General features: G+C 39.4%; 3 protein-coding genes across 3 annotated transcripts; 1 reads left to right on the forward strand and 2 right to left on the reverse strand.

Annotated features, from left to right (window-relative positions):
• Nucleotides 1–2,751: 2,751 nt before the first annotated feature.
• On the forward strand, nt 2,752–4,848 carry LOC104088275 (WAT1-related protein At3g30340-like). Its single transcript, XM_033653990.2, has 6 exons — nt 2,752–3,074; nt 3,176–3,238; nt 3,356–3,472; nt 3,559–3,967; nt 4,189–4,340; nt 4,443–4,848. The coding sequence occupies exons 1-6, from the start codon at nt 2,893–2,895 to the stop codon at nt 4,597–4,599; spliced, it is 1,080 nt and encodes a 359-aa protein (XP_033509881.1). The 5' UTR covers nt 2,752–2,892; the 3' UTR covers nt 4,600–4,848.
• A 258-nt stretch (nt 4,849–5,106) lies between these two features.
• On the reverse strand, nt 5,107–5,583 carry LOC104088274 (uncharacterized). Its single transcript, XM_009592928.4, has one exon. It carries the CDS (start codon nt 5,581–5,583, stop codon nt 5,107–5,109), a length of 477 nt encoding a protein of 158 aa, XP_009591223.1.
• Nucleotides 5,584–15,095: 9,512 nt separating this feature from the next.
• LOC138898552 (uncharacterized) lies at nt 15,096–16,400 on the reverse strand. The gene is made up of 2 exons (XM_070184628.1): nt 15,717–16,400; nt 15,096–15,599 (listed from the first exon to the last, which is right to left on the reverse strand). The coding sequence occupies exons 1-2, from the start codon at nt 16,398–16,400 to the stop codon at nt 15,096–15,098; spliced, it is 1,188 nt and encodes a 395-aa protein (XP_070040729.1).
• Between the last annotated feature and the right edge of the window lie 504 nt (nt 16,401–16,904).

Here is a 16,904-nt window from a genome sequence, read left to right on the forward strand (position 1 = left end):
CCGCCCTGTGTGACATCTTCATCGATCTCCCCGTCCCCTGAATAATAGATCCAAGGTACTTAAAAATTTCCGCTCCAGCCTCACCTCCGCTTCCCCTCCTTGAGTCTTGCCACCGAACTTACACTCCAAGTATTCTGTGTCCCGCTCAACTTGAAACCTTGCAGAAGACTAGTGTGGATGGAAAAATAACTGCCTATAAGATGCCAATAAGAGTACTGATGAGATTTGATTTCTGTATAAAAGGTTATGCTTACCAAGTTGAAGATAAGCATCGAGAAAATGTGATATCCGGGACATGGAACAAAAATGGAAATAGAGAATCTCATCACATTTAACATCAGGATGCCAATAGAGGCAAGCGCAGGGTTCTCTCGCTCTACTTTACTGGTTCCGTGCCTCTAATGCAAAGAACAGTTGTTAGAAAATAATTTTGTGGTTCGTACTGTTACTAAAGGAGAAGAAAGGATTCCAGCTCAATACCTTAGATATGGAACAAAAGAATAAGGAGTAAGGTAACAGACATGAAAGCAATGTCTATTGTCCATCCCCTTACTTTCCATTGAAAAGAATGTGATGTTACTGGTTAAAAAGCACTGGTGTGACTTATAGCCAATATAGCTATCCCCTGTAGTGGTGGCCCTCATATCTTGCAAACCAAGTGGGATAATTTCTTTCTTTGATGTTTTAAAACTGTACAAGAAAGTTAAGATTTGATCCATCCTTTCGAAGGTGAAATTCCTTAGCCGAGATCTATTGGAAACAACCTCTCTACCTCTATGAGCAAGGGCGGCTCAACAGATCTCGGAGCCTAAGGCGAAACCATTTTCGGAGGCTCTTAAATTTATTTTATAAAATATTTACACTAACAATAAAATTTGCCTTTTAAATAACAAATAAATCATTTAAGACAAAAAGTGAATTTCAAAAAACAATTTAGGAAAAAGAGCACAAAAAATAAAGCGGTGAACTATCGAATATTGAGGTCCAGAACTCAAAGTGAAAATTTTGATTCGGCTATCATCACAAACAAGAAAATAAAATAAAATAAACGTACATAACGTAATAACTTAAGTTTTGAGTATTGACGGTGTAAAAAATATTTACTCCGTCTTATCAATTTAAATAGTGATTGTAGTTCATTCTATTAAGTAGCACTTATGGGTGAATATCTAAAATAAATTATAAATAACCTAATATAATATGTCGAATTACACTAAAAGAAAATTGGTGGATGAATGCTTTTGTGTTCATGTTGTTTCAGAGAACATTATAAAAGAAATTTATTATGCTGTCAATATATATAACTTAATTCCTATATATAAAAGATAAAATTAAAATTGAAGAGTGAAGCAACAACAATAATAACAACCCAATATAATCTCACTAGTGGGGTCTGGTGAGGGTAGTTTGTACGCAGACCTTACACCTACCATGGAGTAGAGAGGTTGTTTCCGATAGACCCTCAGCTCTCTCCCTCCAAAAACTCTCCACCTTGCTCTTGGGGTGACTCGAACTCACAACCTCTTGGTTGGAAGTGGCGGGTGCTCACCACTGGAGCAACCCACTCTTGTCAAATATACTAATTAATGGGGGAAGAAAATTATCATAATTTATAAATTTATTGTATAAAATAACCTCAATCAATTAACAAAAAATATACTGTAACACTTTTCTTTATTCTAATTATTTATATAAATTATATAATATATAATAATAACAATAATAATAATAATTTAAAATAAATTTGGGGCCTTCAAAATTTGGGGGCCTAAGGCAATGACCTCACTGCCCAAAGCCTCCCGCCCCCGTCTATGAGGTAAGGGTAAGGTGTGTGTACACACTACCCTCCCCAAACCTTACTTATAGGATTACATTGGGTTTGTTGTTGTTGTAGTTCCGGTCTTTCCGGATCTTACACCCCTCTTTGTCAAAGGGTGTATAATACAAGATAATTATATTATGGAATCACACTCTCCTTAATCTTGATTTGCTTCCTGAGCTAGTTTTAACAAGTTTGTAGTAGAGCTATCGCGAGTAAAGCTCATGCTAACTAATTTCTTTAACAATGTCGACAACAATGTCATTTGAGGCGAGATTTTATTCAGCCAATTGGTTACTTAAAAACTATTTTCTTCTTTTCCCTCAATGAGTTTGTATGGCAAGGAAAATACCTGGTCCCATATCAGGTAGTATGCTCTGCTACCTAAAGAATTTTGAAATAGGGAATAGTAGTAGTAGTATTCTTATATGAATAAGATGAATTATTCTCTGTCCCCATGTTGTATTCTGAAGATGCTTGAATACAAGTTTCTAAAAGAAGCATTAGATGCCACAAACACTAAACAGTTAGGCTCCAAGTGTGAAAAAAAATGAATTAGATGACAATGCTGCAGTAAGGGGAATCATTTCTATTTGACCCCCATCCACAAGATGCTCACCACACTACTTTTTATATACTAAAATGGAAACTTTGCCTACCATAGTGGGTTGACTCACATGTTAAATGTTCTAAACACAATTTAATTATACACCAAGAAAAAGTAAAATGGAACATATATATTCTTAATATGCTTAGGAGTGGAGATGCAAAGGTTGATCCCTTAGCTCATTGGCACCGGTGAATTTGTTAATCCGGAAACTAAGTCAAAAGGAAGGAAATAGTAAAGGAAAATGATAGAGTATATGATGTTAAACAAAATGTCAACTTTTTTTGTAGATTAAAAGCATTGATGTGATTGCAGGAATTAATCCCTCCTCTGTATACACTTTTCACTCCACTAAAGTTTATGTGAAACTTTAAATGTCTATCTCAGCTTCATGTTTAAAAACACATGATAATTCAAGGAAGAGGCAGTTCAGGAGAAGTAAGTCATTGAAAGGGAAAAGGCTCAGATGAAGAGCTATGTGGAATGGTACCCTATTTTTATTATGTTGGCAATTGATTTTGCTTTTGCCATTAGTAATATACTTCTCAAGAAGATTATATTGGATGGAATGAGCCATTTGGTTTTCATCACTTATCGACAGTCCATTTCGACCATATTCTTAGCCCCAATTGCCTTCTTTCTGGAAAGGTATGAAGATTGTTTCCTAGTTCTTAGAAAAATTTCCATATCCAATATATGAAAACTTTTTGTCTCCTTTGAAAATGCAACTTATTAATTTCTTCTTGCAGGAATACTAGACCAAAACTCACCCCTCAAATCTTGTGTAACCTTTTCTTGAGTGCCATTGTTGGGTAAGTTAGAATGATCTCTATAATTTTCCCTATATTCTTCTAAGTTTACTGGCTCTTTTGCATGGCTATGTTTTCTTGCTAAACATTTTTGACCATATGTTACATCTTTTTTTGTAGGGCATCTCTTACGCAATACTTATTCCTTCTTGGAATAGAATACACATCTGCAACTTTCTCATGTGCCTTTGTCAACATGGTTCCTGTGATCACATTCCTTATGGCATTACCTTTTCGGTCTGAAAGCTCAGTTTGCTTATTTCAATGAAAAAGATAGCTTTAGACTATCCTATTTTCTTAACATTGTAACTCCATTTATGCAGGTTAGAGACTATCAACATCAAACACGGAAGTGGAATAGCCAAATTGATTGGTACACTAATATGCGTTGGAGGTGCCTTCATACTGACTTTTTACAAAGGCATCCCTTTGATTCATTTTTCAGACCTACAATATGTACCTCCATCCTCGGATGCAGCTATTAGTTCCTCGAAAATAAAGGAAAGATGGATCCTTGGTTCTTTGGCGTTGTTTGCTGGGACGTTTTTGTGGTCGTCGTGGTTCCTTCTTCAATCCTTTATTGGAAATCAATATCCATGCAAGTACTCTAGCACTGTTATCATGACCTTCTTTAGTGCCATACAATCGGCTATCTTAACTTTGTCTATTGATAGAAGATTATCCATTTGGATTCCAAAGGAAAAGATCGATATGTTGACTATCATCTATACTGTAAGTACTCTCTATGCTGGTTTTTTTCTTCCCAAGTACGAGTAGCAGATATAGATATTTTCCTTTAGTTTGTTAAAGAAACATACTGAGACAAAAAGTAGTAAACTCCCTTCTATGTTGTTTAACGATGAACATAGTCGTGGCGTGGCCTCTAAACACAAGATGGAAACTTAATTATTTTAGTTTAAAACTTCCCAAGTTAACAAAAGATACTTCTCCAGGGGTTAATAGGTTCAGGAATGTGCTATGTGGGAATGTCATGGTGTGTGAAGAAGAGGGGTCCGGTCTTCACTGCAGCATTCAGTCCTCTTGTCCAAATTATGGCAGCCATGTTCGACGTTCCCATTCTACACGAACAACTCCATCTTGGAAGGTGATTTCAACAGTTTAAAGCTTCTAAATTCTTTTTTAACCATTTTCCAAATATTCACCTTAGCACTGACTAACTAATTCCTTCATAAACGATCATGATCAGTGTAATTGGATCAGCTATTGTAATTGCCGGTCTATACTTTTTGCTTTGGGGCAAGAACAGAGAAATGCAAAAAGTTGTCCATGAAACTGAAGAGAAAAAGGACAAGGAGCTAACCTTTAAAGATTTAGAGACCAATTCTGAATCCAGGCTACCTTAATGTCAACTATCTCTAGAAGTATTTCAATATGTATTCCTTATGAACAGAGTTTTCATCGTTAATTTTAGATTTTTCAATAAAAATTTAACTGTCAACTGCAAAAATCAAGTGTATACTCAAATTGGCTGCAGATAAGGTATTATGCATTTATGCTACCAAAGGAAAATGAGAAGTAGCATAGCAGAAAGATCTGAAAAGATGTTATGATTATTAAAGTAATACAAATGTAACATTTGCCTTTCTGATATATCATAAGCATATTGAACCTCATAACAAGCATCACTTACTATAGGTCTTAAGCCGAATGGTAAACACAGTAAACTTCCCACCCCCCCAATGTTCTTGTCCGAAATCCCAAAGAGACAAGACAAGTTGAAAAGAGAAGGAAACACAAAGAACTAAAGAAGCAGGACTCAACTAAGCTCTGGTACTTATTCATATAGAGTAAAGGTCTGAATTTTTTTAGAGTTTCTTGACCATTGAGCTTATCTTGATTGTTGTACAAGCCTATTCTGAGTGTTGGGAATGGTGGTAATGTTTGGAGCTTCCCCTTTCCTTCTTGTTTCCTTGTCCTTTTGGTGTTGGGGTTTCTTGATCCACATAATCAGAGATGTCCAAATGAACACCAGGGTCATTAGTACAATAGCTACCACCCAACATGATTGAATTGTTGATGGACTGGAAATTGCTATTCACATATGTTTTTAAGGCCTCATTTTCCCCTGGTGAAACGCCCTCAAGGCCAGGTTTCTCATCCATCTCACCGCGCATGCTGGCTCCAACATTGGTTCCGGCTAAAGTGATGATTCTTGTGCCATGATCATCTTCATCATCGCCTTGAAGATTCTGGCCCGAGTCTCCTGATGCTGCCTTGTGCACGCGTTGGAGGCTGGTTAATCGTTTCGTTAGAGTAGAGATCATGTCCTTGATATCATTGTCTGCTTGCTTTTGCTTCTCCCTGTCAACAAAATTAGAGTCAGCCATAATCAAGAAGGGAAAATGTATAAGATTTTTGTATTTAATGGATACAATATGAAGTTTGGCTTGGTTTTAAAGAGGAGGAGGACAGTTGTGTTTGATTAACGTTGAGGGACAGAAGCAAAATGCTTTCCCTACTTAGCAATGCAAGAATTTCATTCAAATATTCTCAAAATGGAAAAATCAAGAAAAGCATTGCTTGTTGAAGGGTTTTATCATCTTCTTCATGATTACATTTTATTGTCTTGTGTCTTTCAAGTTTTTCTTTAAACTTAAATAGATGCAAGGCAAAGTTAAAAAGACAAAAAAGGCTATCTAATTTGATTCTGGTTTCCCTTCAGCATGATTCATTTACATTCTAAGAGGAATGTACAGTTGTTTTTTAGTGATTTTTATTTTTTATTTTTAAGGTAAGGGGGTTGCGAGACAAGAAGAGAAAGTTCAACAATAAATAAATGAATTTATCTAGTTAAGACATTCTTGATTGATTGCATTTTATCCCATTGAGGCATTCTTCATTGTTCTTGGCACCTGGCTTTCTATAATTAGTTTTTAATGACTTGAATTTTGGCTTGTAAAGAAAGAAGCTTTTTAATTAGATTTAGATAACTCGAACTCAAAAGGGAAAAAGATACTATATAATTGCTCTTAAAATAATAGCCGAAAAAATATACTATATATATATATATATATATATATATATATATATATATATATATATATATAAATAAAAGAAATTCTTGAATACACTTCAAATTCAAAAGAATTGTGTGGAAGGCTATTGAACAACTCGAAATATTGGGTCTATAATTAGGGGTGACAAGGAGAATCCAAATCTAAATCTAAGAAGAGTGAAAAATTGGATTATGACTTCTTTTGTGTGGACTAGATTGGAAGGGATTTTGAGTTGAGCAAAAGATAACTATTTATATCTGATAGCCACAAAAGTGTATAAATTTGTATAGTATTATTTATTAATAACATACATAAATATACTTAGATTTGGATTCTCCTTGTCACCCCTAATTATAGGCTCAATATTTCGAGTTGTTCAATAGCCTTTGATCACGCCCAACTATGCCTTATAAAAAGGACTAAGCGATCGTTGCAAATATAATCCGGTTTACAAGTCCGGAGTCGAATCCCACAGGGAATTAACGTACCAATCACAACTTTTAGTTCAGCAAGAATCCAAATAATCAACTTCCAACAAGATTGAATAATGACTTGAGTGTTTACTAACTAATAACAAGGTAATTAAAACTATAATTCATTTACTAACAAAGCAACTGTTGTAGACAAGATTAGGAAGATCTAGAATTACGACTTCCCCTCTTATCGGAATCCTCCCTACTGTGTTGCTACAAATTCGCCTAAATACTCTCTACCGATTATGAGCACTTTAGGTGTCGTACTTCTCTTTCGAGTAAATACAATAATTTACTAAACGTATTCTTCCGAATTACGCTAGCTAGCACTATTTTACCGCTCACTACACTCGTACCAAGATTTTGTTATTCCTAAACCCACCTTTAAACCCTCCGTATTGATCCCTCATATACATTAGGAGTAATATTATTTAACAATTACCTAAACATGTACCCTTTTCTAAGTAATACATATTAAATAGGCGCAGCCGATTGATGGCCCTTCAATCAACCCCAATAATCACGTAGTTGAACAAGTAGAGAGAAAATCCAATGGCAAATTTATATCAAACACAACAAAGATTCATCCTCCAAGAGGTTCCATCAAACCCTAGAACAAAGAGTTTAGCTACTCATAATTGTTTTCACAATCACATTATAAGAATTCATCATCAATGATAAACAAGGGAGAAAGAAAGATAAAACTCGTTTCCGAATCTTCCGTCTCGCTCCTTGCCTGTTCTTGCCTTCCAAGTTCTTCTAAAAACAGAGATACCCTCTTTTTGGGTGAGCTGGGTTTCATATAGGTCAAGGTTGGTCGCCTTTGGAATTACAAATTTAGCCTTGGAATATTTTTTTTCTCGAAAGCACGTGTGCGGCCGCGCACCTGGGCAAGTGGCCGCGCACTTTGGCCAGTTTCTGCCTGACATGCGCGGCTCAATGCGCGGCCGCGCATCGACTGTGCACTGGCCAATTTCCTGCAGTCTTCTTCGTTCTTCTTTTTAAGCGCGCTAAACTCCTTCGATCCTCTAATGGGTTCCCAATTTATTCCATAAGCTTTTAATTGTCCTTCAATGCTCCATATTAGCTCCAAAACGCTCTTTAATGTCATCATAGCCCGGAATTGCTCCTGCAAAGCATAAAGTTCTCAATCAGAGCAATTTATTATCATTTAACGCTCAAACATCAATAAAGTGAAACTAGTTTAGAGTGCAAATAGTGGTTAAACTATATAATTATAGCCTACTATCAATACCCCACACTTAAACCATTGCTCGTCCTCGAGCAATCAAACCACACTCTACAGAGGCATAACTTCACTAAGCGACTTTCCTAACTCCTCACACCATGAATATTTTACATAGATTGAGCACAGTAGTGTAACATCTTCATCTCAAGAGTTGACTCACAAGAACCACGCATTATTCCCAATTTACTCACTTACTCTAACGCAGAGGTCAAGAATTACCTTTCCTTCATGAATCAAGTGCCTGCTCACAACAAAAGAGACTCGTTCCACAATTAATCAAATTCACGAACAATGAGGAACTTCAAAATAGACAGAATTCACTCACTCTCAGAAACGATATTCTTGTGCTACAAAATATGCTCCATAGGCTTGCCCGTAGTGTACTACTATACTAATCGAGTTCATTCAGTCAAAGATCAAGTAGGGCTTTTAACTGATTTTAATGTAGGCTGCGGGACGGGTATGATACATTTGTATAAAAGAGTGACTCAACCTCCCTAAGTACTTTAATACATACACTTTAGCAGTCAGAACCCCACACTTATGTCAAACCATACTCCACCTTCAAATTATTATACATTAACTCCCCATTATTTAAGCACACTTACATCAGAGTCACCACTTATCAACGACTATATATATCTTTTTTTTTTTGAAATTCAAGTGACTCTTACTTTTTCAAAATACTGCACCTTTCTCTTTATTTCATTAGTTTCACTCAAAAGCCAAACCAACCACCCCACACTTTAACTTTTACAAATTTCATAACTATTCAAGTGCTTATGCGAGGTTAAAGGGTTCAAATAGATAGCTAATTCAAACAAAGGGGTAAGATATGTAATGTGGTTGCCAAAGAAACAGAATTACAGCTCAAAGGAGTTAATTACGATACATAACAATTAAGTGGATAAAATATACATATCTGGCTCAACAAAGAAACGCCTATATCACTTTCAAGACTGAACAAAACTACTATTTCGCTTTGCAGACACACAGGACAAGTTCTAGGCATCACATGCAATGCACAGAATACAACAAACCTCACACCCACATGGCACATAACTCACTCCAGATTGGATCATCAAAACACTCTAGTCAGGGTACTTAAGCCAAGTTAAGAACATACAATTTAAGGCACTTCTACAAGAATCAACAATTGAGCCTAAGCATCACGCTAAAGCACCCGCTATATTCAAGGCATAAAGAAGTTAAGAGATCCTGTTTCTATTTTAGCCCATAGCCCAGGGTTCCTATGTCTAAAAAAAAATAAAAAAAAACTAACTACACCCGATTCAAACGAAACCCTTAGAAAAGAACCGTGGCCCAAAGAAAAATCAAGGGGGAATTGATACACTCCTAACAAAAGAAAATCTTTTTTTTAAGTTTTCTTCGACTTTAGTCCCTCAAGAAACCCGTCGAATGATATCCATCGTTTGGGACAAATTGAACTTTTGATATATATATATATATATATATATATATATATATATATATTAAATTAACCAATGAAACTAACACTACTCTACATTACTATATACGTACAACATACATACAAAATATCCCCCACCTCACACTTTAAATGGTGGCATGTCCCCATGCCACACAAAGGAAAAATTGCAAGGTAAAGGAAACTTCCCTGCTTACTTTAGTCCTGGTTGGAGACAGTGCCGGGATCGAGATGGCAAGGCCTGCCAAGTGCACGCAGCCATGCCATGACCTTCCTCTCAGATTTTGCATTTTGGGTAGCCAGTGCATCAACTCGAGCCCCCAAGTCCTTGATAGAAGTCCGTAGCCCTGCCATTTCGTGCTCTAAGGCCGTCATCCTCATGCCTCTTCTGACCACAGATGTTCCCTCAGCCTCAACAACCTGCTCGTGTGGGGTTGACTCAGCCACATCCTCAGCCTGCCCTTCATCTCCCTCATCTGGCGCATCAGACTCATCACTATTTGCAATGAAAGGTGCCATAGGATCCTTCCCAATGGTCACTTTATCCGCCCGGAACTTCTGTTCTTTTTTAACTTTTCCATCAAAGTTCTTGTTCTCCGGCACCCGTGCTGCCCGGCATAATCTAGTGACTAGGGAAGGGAAGAATAACCCATACCGCTACACTGGACAATGAATGAACATCTCATCGTGAATAACCTTAGCCACGTCAAAATCGTGGCCATTGATAAAGCACCATATCAGTGCAGCTCGGGGACCATTCACCTCAGTAGTGTTGGAAGAAGGCAACATGCGACTATTGAAGATATAAAGCCAACACTTCCCTTCAAAGGTGAGTGAGGCCGAGTGAAACTTCCGCCCCGGCGTAACCCATACTATGTCTTTGTTTGGCACACAGATTGTTCTAAAAAACAAGTTTCAGGAGGTTGGTTCTCTGCTATAGGTATCATAATAGTCCTATGCCCCACCAAATACTGGCAACCGGTACTCCCTCCTAATGGCGTCGATAGATGCATCAACACTCTTCTGTCGTACCGTATAGACATGGTCCTTATTTTCGGAGCAGTTCGCGTAGAACTCCCGTACAACCATTAAGTTGCCCTCATCAGGTTCTTCAAAGAAAATACCCAGCCCACGCCAAACCAATTCCCGCTACATATTGGGGCAATTATTCTGGAGGGACCCCCTATCAATACCCCGTTCCAGTATGGGTTTCTTAAGAGCCTTCTGACTAAAATGTTCCCGGGTTGAGCTTAATACAAACCTTGTGCTATCAAACTGAGGCGCATTGGTCGAGGCCCGCGCCCGGGATGAGCATGCATGACCACTAGAAGAGGCACCTGTGGTTCGTCTTTTCTTTAAGGGCGTCATAGTACCTACAAAACAAATACCCCTATCAGTAAAAAGGTAGGATGTGTGAACCCATAGCGGTTACTCAGACTTCACCAGGACAATTGGTCATAAAATTACATACACGAACTCACAGTGGAATTTAAATAAACACTTGATGTGCAAGTTCACCCAAAACTCCCCAAACACCCAATTATAACCTCAATTCCACCACAAACATACCCATGTCTAATCCAACCCAACAAGATGAAATTCAACTATCACCTCACATACCAACAAGTATACTAGTAATACAAAGACAAGAAAAGAACAACAATGACTTCTACTACCATACAAATAAACGAGAAGAAGAAAAAATAAAAATAAAATAAAAAAATAAAAAAAATAACTGAAGTAAAAGGGAGACAGAAGCCATGGCACTTACCTGAAGAATCTTGTGAGGATTTGGGATGGGAAGTGATTGAGTAGGGGAGATGAGGGGAAATGATGTAGGTTTTGCTTTTGAAATTGGGGAGAAGGGAGGGTTTGGGCATTTATTCTTAGAGGGAGGGTTTTCAGATTTAGGAGAGGAGAATGGGGGGGGGGGGGGGGGAGGGAGGGTATTAATAAAAGAAAAACAAATAAAGAATGAATAAAAAAAATAAAAAAAATAAAATTACTCTAATTAAATAACCTACAAAACGACGCCCAGTGCGCGGTTGTTGCGCGGTCTGTGCGCGGTCGCGCACTTGTGGCAGTGAAGGTCGAAAAATGCGCAACCATATGCGCGGTCAGTACGCGGCCGCATATGTATGACAGTGGGGGTCCAAAAATGCGCGGTCAGTGCGCGGCCTCCCCATGTATGACAGTGGGGGTCCAAAAATGCGCGGCCTGTGCGCGGCCGCGCACATTTGTCTTTCCAAAATTTTCCACGTGAGCCACTTTTCGCCCTTCTACGAATTGATTTCTTCAACCCAAGTCATTCCAGCACGCACAAATTCATCCCTGCACATTGATAGACATGTGAAAACTTCCACAGTTCAAAATCAAACACGAAAAATAAGAAATACAAAAAATATTGGGTTGCCTCCCAAGAAGCACCTGATTTAACATCGCGGCACGATGTGGGTTATCCCTTATCAGGGACCTTTCAAGTACACTGTCAAGATCATTTTATCGTCCTCAACCATGCCCTGGTAATGTTTTAATCTTTTTCTATTAACTTTGAACTTGCAGGCACCATCTTCCGAAGCAATCTCAACAGCTCCAGTTGGATGTGTCTCTATCACACGAAATGGTCCCGACCATCTTGACTTCATCTTACCTGGAAACAACCTCAATCTTGAGTTGTACAGCAAAACCATATCTTCAGGTTTAAAGTTCCGCTAAATAATATTCTTGTCGTGCATCATCTTCATTCTCTCCTTATATATTCTTACACTCTCAAAAGCCTGGTAGCGAAACTCATCAAGCTGGTGCAACTCAGTGACTCTGCTTGTACCCGCTTCTTCTATGTCGAGATTCAACTGCCTCAATGCCCACAAGGCTCTATGCTCCAACTCCACTGGTAAATGACATGCCTTCCCAAACACCAATTTGTACGGTGACATACCAATTAGAGTTTTGAAAGCGGTATGATAAGCCCAGAGTGCATCATCTAACTTTCTCGCCCAATCTGTTCTTGTGGCATTCACAGTCTTTGTCATAATGCTCTTTATTTCTCTATTTGACACTTCCACCTGCCCACTCATTTGAGGATGATAAGGGGTGGCAACCTTATGGCGCACACCATACTTTTCTAGTAACTTGGCGAAGGCGCGATTACAGAAGTGCGTGCCTCCGTCACTGATTATTGCCCTTGGGGTGCCAAATCGGGTGAATATGTTCTTTCTCAAAAAAATAATTACTCCCTTTGCATCATTTGTAGGGAGCGCTGGAGCCTCCACCCATTTTGACATGTAGTCCACCGCTACGAGTATGTACTTGTTGCCATATGAGCTGACGAAAGGCCCCATGAAGTCGATTCCCCAAACGTCAAACACTTCTACCTCTTGAATTGGATTCATAGGCATCTCATGTCGGCAGGAAATATTCCCAGTTCGTTGGCATTCATCACACACCTTCACCCATAAGTGTGCATCTTTGAACAATGTTGGCCAGTAGAATCCCGACTCTAGAACTTTCGCAGCTATCCTTACTCCCCCGAAATGGCCACCATATGGTGATGCACGGCAAGCCTGCAAAATAGAAGATTGGTCTATCTCGGGGATACATCTCCGTATTATGTTATCAACACAAATCCTGATTAGATAAGGCTCATCCCAATAATACATGCGACAGTCACGAAAGAACTTTTTCTTTTGGACAGAGGAAAGGTCATAGGGGACAATACCGCTCGCCAGGTAGTTTGCAATGTCTGCATACCATGGCGCCTCCTCCATTGCCACTACTGGCAATTGTTCATTCTGGAATGTCTCAGTTATATCTTCTTCCTCTACTTTCTTTTCAGCTCCCTCCAACCTTGAAAAATGATCTGCCACTTGGTTCTATGCCCCTTTTCTATCACGGATCTCCAAATCGAATTCTTGTATCAAAAGAACCCAATGGATCAAGCGTGGCTTTGACTCCTTCTTTGTTATCAGGTACCTAAGTGCTGCATGGTCAGTATAAACAATCACTTTTGAACCAATCAAATAAGACTTGAATTTGTCGAAAGCAAACATCATATCCAACATCTTCTTCTCAGTCACACTATAATTGAGTTGTGCACCTCTTAGCGTTCTACTTGCATAGTAAATTGGGTGCACCGGTTTGTCCTTTCGCTGCCCCAGAACTGCTCTTACAACATAGTCACTCGCATCACACATGAGCTCAAATGGTTGCTCCCAGTTGGGTATAACGATGATTGGTGCAGTCACCAGTCTCTTCTTCAACTCCTCAAATGCTAATCTGCAATCATCAGAAAACACAAAGGAATGATCCTTTTCAAGGAATTTACATAAGGGGTTAGCAATTTTGGAGAAATCCTTTATAAATCGCCTGTAGAAACCGGCGTGCCCAAGGAAACTTCTTACTGCCTTGACCATAGTAGGAGGTGAAAACTTCTCAATCACGTCAACCTTAGCATGGTCGACCTCAATACCCTTATTGAACACTCGATGCCTCAACACTATACCTTCTTGTACCATAAAATGACACTTCTCCCAGTTCAGCACTAAATTTGTTTCCACACACCTTTTCAACACTCTTCTTAAATTGTGAAGACAGTCTTCGAATGAATCCCCCACCACCGAGAAATCATCCATAAAGACTTCCATAATATCTTCAACCATATTAGCGAGAATGGCTAACATACACCTTTGAAAGGTGGCCGGTGCATTGCATAGGCCAAACGTCATTCTCCGAAAGGCGAAGATGCCATACAGACAAGTAAATGACATTTTCTCTCTATCCTCAAGGGCTATTGAAATTTGATTGTATTCCGAATATCCATCCAAAAAGCAAAAGTGAGACCTCCCTGCCAATCTATCTAACATTTGGTCAATGAATGACAAGGGAAAATGGTCTTTCCGGGTGGCCGTGTTCAGTTTTCTATAATCCATGCAAATTCGTCAATCCATGACTATACGAGTCGAGATCATCTCATTATTCTCATTTGTCATTCCACCCTTCTTTGGCAAACACTGAACTGGGCTAACCCAGTTACTGTCAGAGATGGGGAAGATGATGCCCGCATCTAACCACTTGATCACTTCTTTCTTCACCACTTCTTTCATGTTAGGGTTCAACCTTCTTTGATGTTCTATGGAAGGTTTGTGCCCATATTCCAGTAGAATCTTATGCATACAAAATGCTGGGATGATTCCCTTAATATCTGCAATGGTCCAACCAATTGCAGTCTTGCATTCCATTAACACCTGCAAAAGCTGTTCTGCCTGCACATCTAACAAACTGGATGAGATAATAACAGGTAAAGTGGCTTTAGGTCCCAAGAAGGCATACCTGAGGTGAGACGGCAACGGTTTTAGCTCCAATTATGGTGGCTCTTCAATTGATGGCTTAGTTGGAAGTGTTTTTCTTTCTTCTAAGTGTAAGGGCTCAAATTCGAGCTCTCTTTTCCAGTACCCTCGCCCTTCAAAGGCCAAAACCCACTCTGCCAAGTCCTCACCATCCATTTCTTCTAAGTTCATGAGGCATACTGCTAGAGGGTCTTTTGCATTTAGAGTCTCATCTTCCTCCTCCAAAATCACATCCACAGCCTCTATCAGAGAGCAGTTAGTAAACTCACTGGGTCGTCGCATAGATTTCTGTACATTGAACGTTATCTCTTCATCGTTCAGTCTCATCTTTAGCTCCCTAGTTTCACAATCAATAGAGCTCTCCCAGTGGCCAAGAATGGCCTCCCCAAAATTATGGGAATCTCCTCATCAACCCGGAAGTCCAGAATGACAAAATTTGTCGGAAACACGAACTTTCCAACCTGCACCAGCACATCATCAAGTATACCCGAGGGCCTCTTTACCGTTCGGTCGGCTAGCTGTAGTAACATGGATGTGGGTCTTGCTCTTCCAATGCCTAACCTTTTATAAATAGCCAAGGGCATCAGGTTTATGCTCGCTCCCAAATCACAAAGTGCCTTAGCGAAAGCATAATTGCCTATTGTGCATGGAATTGTGAAACTCCCGGGATCAGACAACTTCTTAGCTATGGGTCTTGTCACAACAGCACTACATGTCCGAGTCACTGTAATCGTGGCCAAGTCTTGAAAGTCGAACTTACGAGACATCAAGTCCTTCATCATTTTAGCATAACCAGGCATTTCCTTCAAGGCGTCAATCAAAGGGATGTCCACCTAGATTTGCTTTAACATCTCCATGAATTTCTTATACTGCTCATCTTTTTGATATTTGGCCAATCTCTGGGGGGAGGGTGCTGGAGGCTGCTTCTTTCATGTGGTTTGAGTTTGAACCTGCTCTGGCTCTGTTTCGACAACTTTCTCTTTCACTAACTCAGTTTTCTTTGCAATCTCTTTTTCTTTGCTAGATTCAGCTGGTGCATGTTGTACCGTCACCTTTATTAACCCTGTCGAATCATCTATATCGATTGGTACTGGCACAAGTGTTTCAGCTGGTCGGCTTTCACGAGCAATTTCTTGCTCTAGATCAAGATCTCTACCATTTCTTAAACTCACCGCCATAAGCTGCTCCGGGCCCTGTTCTTTTGGATTGACTTGTATGTCTGCAGGTAGCGTCCCTTGGGGATGATTGTTTAGAGCCATAGAGATCTGCCCTAACTGAATCTCAATACCCTTTATCGCTGATTCATGTGAGTCCACTCTCTCTTGCATTTTTCCAGTGGACCCAATCAGTTGTTGCAGCATTCTGTTGTTGCTGTCCAGCATTCCCTTAAGTTCAGCAAACCCATCATCTTGTCTCACAATCTGTTGTTGTTGAGGCTGTTGATAAGCTAGCTGCTGATTTTGCTGATTGTAGCCCTGTTGTCTTTGGTATGGCACAACTTGACCCTGTGGTCTCATGGCTCCAGGATTGTTACCATTATTGTACTGCTGTTGTGTTGGTCTATACTGCTGATTCTGCTGCCCCCAATTCTGACCACCTTGCCGCTGTCCTCCATAGTTGGCCACATAGTTCATATTCTCCTGATAGTCTGGTTGTCACTTTCCGCACTCCACGAGCATACATAAGGTTGGTTGATGCATGGTGTACATAAACCTCCATTAGTCGTGTCAACTATGTGTACCTGCTGCTTCTGGCCTGATTCATCAATCCTTTTAGTGAGGAAACTCATTTGCGTCATCGGAGTGGCCATATTTTTAGCTATGGAGTTGTTTGGATCCAAAGCCACTGAGTGAACAACATGAGTGATCGTAGAGTCTCTTGTCATCCATCCTGAGTTTTAAGCCATTTTATCGAGTAAAATCTTGCACTCTCTGAATGATTTGCTCAAAAATGCTCCTCCTGCTGAAACATCAATATTGGCCTTCAAGCTGTCTGCCAATCCCATGTAGAACCTTTGCCCCAATATCTGATCTGGAATGCCATGACGAGGACACTTAACTAGCATACCTTTGAACCTCTCCCACATTTCTTGTAGTGTCTCTGTTGGTCTCTACCTAAAGCTCAATATCTCATCAACT

The sequence above is a fragment of the Nicotiana tomentosiformis genome, chromosome 9 (assembly GCF_000390325.3).
Source record: "Nicotiana tomentosiformis chromosome 9, ASM39032v3, whole genome shotgun sequence".
Taxonomy (NCBI): domain Eukaryota; kingdom Viridiplantae; phylum Streptophyta; class Magnoliopsida; order Solanales; family Solanaceae; genus Nicotiana; species Nicotiana tomentosiformis.

Excerpts from the sequence above, each read along its gene's own strand:
- LOC104088275 (XM_033653990.2), top strand. The coding sequence starts at position 2,893 with ATGAAGAGCTATGTGGAATGGTACCCTATTTTTATTATGTTGGCAATT. Across the intron at positions 3,239-3,355 it reads TTCTTGAGTGCCATTGTTGG|GGCATCTCTTACGCAATACT; the intron begins GTAAGTTAGAAT and ends CTTTTTTTGTAG. Across the intron at positions 4,341-4,442 it reads GAACAACTCCATCTTGGAAG|TGTAATTGGATCAGCTATTG; the intron begins GTGATTTCAACA and ends GATCATGATCAG.
- LOC138898552 (XM_070184628.1), bottom strand. The coding sequence starts at position 16,400 with ATGAACTATGTGGCCAACTATGGAGGACAGCGGCAAGGTGGTCAGAAT. Across the intron at positions 15,600-15,716 it reads TCGAAACAGAGCCAGAGCAG|GTGGACATCCCTTTGATTGA; the intron begins GTTCAAACTCAA and ends AAGCAAATCTAG.
- LOC104088274 (XM_009592928.4), bottom strand. The coding sequence starts at position 5,583 with ATGGCTGACTCTAATTTTGTTGACAGGGAGAAGCAAAAGCAAGCAGAC.